At 39.4% G+C, this 2,658-nt stretch overlaps 1 protein-coding gene across 1 annotated transcript; it reads right to left on the reverse strand.

Moving 5' to 3' along the window:
- Positions 1-205: 205 nt before the first annotated feature.
- Positions 206-844, reverse strand: LOC136810132 (uncharacterized). The gene has a single exon (XM_067066699.1). The coding sequence runs from the start codon at positions 842-844 to the stop codon at positions 206-208; it is 639 nt and encodes a 212-aa protein (XP_066922800.1).
- Positions 845-2,658: the final 1,814 nt, after the last annotated feature.

Consider the following 2,658-nt stretch of genomic DNA (forward strand, 5'->3'; position numbering starts at 1 on the left):
AATGAATTCGCCTATCTACAAATGTTGTGGGTTTTTATACACTCTCATAATTTCCCTAGGCAATACGCAAATAGTAATTAGTAATAAAATGACGTAGTAATATGTTCTATAAATTCTCTAGGTAATATAGTCGTTTGCTAGTAAACAAATTTCTATAAAATGAAATTCTCAAAGGGAACGCGATAACACTCCCATCCTTGATAGTTTAACTCTCAAAAAGTTCAAGTTTTGATAATTTTACGACCGGTCTCGTAAAATGTTCCATATTTGTTCCAACAATAACCTTTCGAACTCGACCATCACGACTTGCATAAACATCCAGGACTCTACCAAGAGGCCACATACCACGCTCGTTTCGTTTGTCAAGCACAAGTACCATTTCACCTACTTTGATACTTTCATTGTCGTTCAACCATTTCGATCGTTTCGTTAGGGAAGGTAGATACTCCTTCTGCCATCTATTCCAAAATTGTGTAGACAATTCTTGTGTTTGCCTCCAACGTTTCCGAAGACTGATTTTCAGATTTTCAGTAGCCACAGGGACGGAGGTGTCCGCACGACCAACAAGAAAATGATTCGGAGTGAGTGCTTCTAGATCATGGATGTCATCACTGTTAGCTGTTAATGGTCTTCCATTTATTAGTGCCTCTACTTGGGTAAACGCTGTCATCAAAGTAAAATCATTGATAGATTGTTCCGAGAAGATAATTTGTAGTGTGGTCTTTACGCTTCTGATCATCCTTTCCCAAACTCCCCCCATATGGGGAGCTTCTGGTGGATTAAACTTCCATTCGAACTTCTTCTTGGTGGCGTAGTTGATTACTTTATCTCGGTCAATGTTCATCTATTCTTCACCTAGTACTCTATCAGCTCCTTTGAAGTTTGTGCCACAATCTGACCGTACAATCTTTGGGCAACCTCTGCGATTGACGAATCTTTCGAAGACATTGAGGAAGTCATCGGTTTCGAGTGACGGTGCTACCTCGAGGTGGACAGCTCTTGTAGTCAAACATGTGAAAATGCACCCCCATCTTTTCGCTCTACTTCTCAAGATTTTGACAGTGATAGGGCCAAATAATCTACCCAGTGTTTGAAAAGGGTGTGTGTTTTTCCTAATCTATCAGCTGGTAAATCACTCATCTTGGTGGAATATGGTTTTGCTTTAACATTTTGACATTTGACACACCTTTTGATTACGTTCCATATCATTCTCCGACCTTTGCAAATCCAGTAGTTTTTTGTCTATAATTGATAACAGCTGCTCTTTACCAACATGATAGTGAGTGTATGCAAGTGTTGCACAAATAATCTAACGGCATGGTGATTATTGGGTAGAATGCTTGATGTTTAGAAAGCGAAAGGTAATTTCCCAAACTTTAGTCTTCACCAACTCTCAATACTCCCTTTTTATCCAAAAATGGGTCTAAATTTCTGAGATTAGAATTACTTGAAATCCTTTGATTTGTTTCAAATTTTTTGATCCGTCATGAAACACTTCGGACTGAATTTTTGATTATTCGTCTCCCCTATCAGTTTTTCTTCGAGTGTGAGTTATCGAAGTCGTGATTATTCGATAGCCGTTGAATTTTATGGAGGTACAGCTTTAGAAATACATATCAACTAAATGTATTCGTTAATCTGCCCCAACTGGAAAATCTTTGAAAGTCGATCAGTTTGCTAGGCGAGGTTAGACATGAACCCTGACCTTTCCTTCTTGACTTCTTCGTGTGTTTCGGGAAGTAGTCGATTGGTTTATCTGAAGTTTTGATAGTCTCGTCATATAAAAATTGGTCCTTGCAACCACTTTCCTGCTATCATCTCCTTGATAGACATACCCCTTGTTGCCAAGATCTGCGGGGTTTTGAACCACCATTTATATGATGCACTGCTGAGGCTTGTACTTTCACGATTCAGTTACACGATTCGCTAAAAGGCTTTGAATCGGCGAACTTCATTATTGATGTATTGAAGGTTTAAATCATTACAGAAGTAGCGGGCCTTGAATTCGTTCCATACCATAAACCACTGCTTCTGCTAGATTGGCTGCAAGCAATGCGCCCTCTAACTCCAGCCTCGGAAGGATATTTGCTTCACAGGTGCTACACGAGATTTTGACATCAAGCTGACAAGTGATTCGATTTGGTTGTTTAATACGAACATAGCTGACAGCGTCATATGCTAATCAGATGGTCACAAAAGGTGTGTAATTCAGCTTCAAATTCCTTGCTTGTCCCAATGAATCTTGTATTTGATATTTGGTAGGAGATCCAATTCTGATTCCAATTCTTCCATCCTTTTCAGTACATTCGTCAACTGGTTGATCCCATTCAAATTTCTTTCTCCAAGATTTTGGATCATCAGTTTTGCCCGAGAATAAATGGTGCCAGAACCAGAGGGGATCGAAATTGTTGCTGTTATTCTCAAAATACTTCGCTTGGTGATAACTGGGCAGTCGTGTTTGTTTGAAAAGAAAGTGAAGTAACGCCTTTTAGTCCCATTTTAACTCCTAGGGCTCTTGCTATTTCCTATCATCAATGAGTTTTGATGTTTTTGCTCGTTTTCGAGGTATTGAGTCACTATCTTCTGTGAATTGCTTTGAACTTATGAAGATGAATCCCCCTGATTGGTATTGACGCCAATCTTGAACGAGTTCAACGC

Source organism: Clytia hemisphaerica, unplaced genomic scaffold, assembly GCF_902728285.1.
Source record: "Clytia hemisphaerica strain Z4C2 unplaced genomic scaffold, Clytia hemisphaerica genome assembly, whole genome shotgun sequence".
Taxonomy (NCBI): domain Eukaryota; kingdom Metazoa; phylum Cnidaria; class Hydrozoa; order Leptothecata; family Clytiidae; genus Clytia; species Clytia hemisphaerica.

Coding starts and splice junctions, on each gene's coding strand:
- LOC136810132 (XM_067066699.1), bottom strand. CDS start 844: ATGAACATTGACCGAGATAAAGTAATCAACTACGCCACCAAGAAGAAG.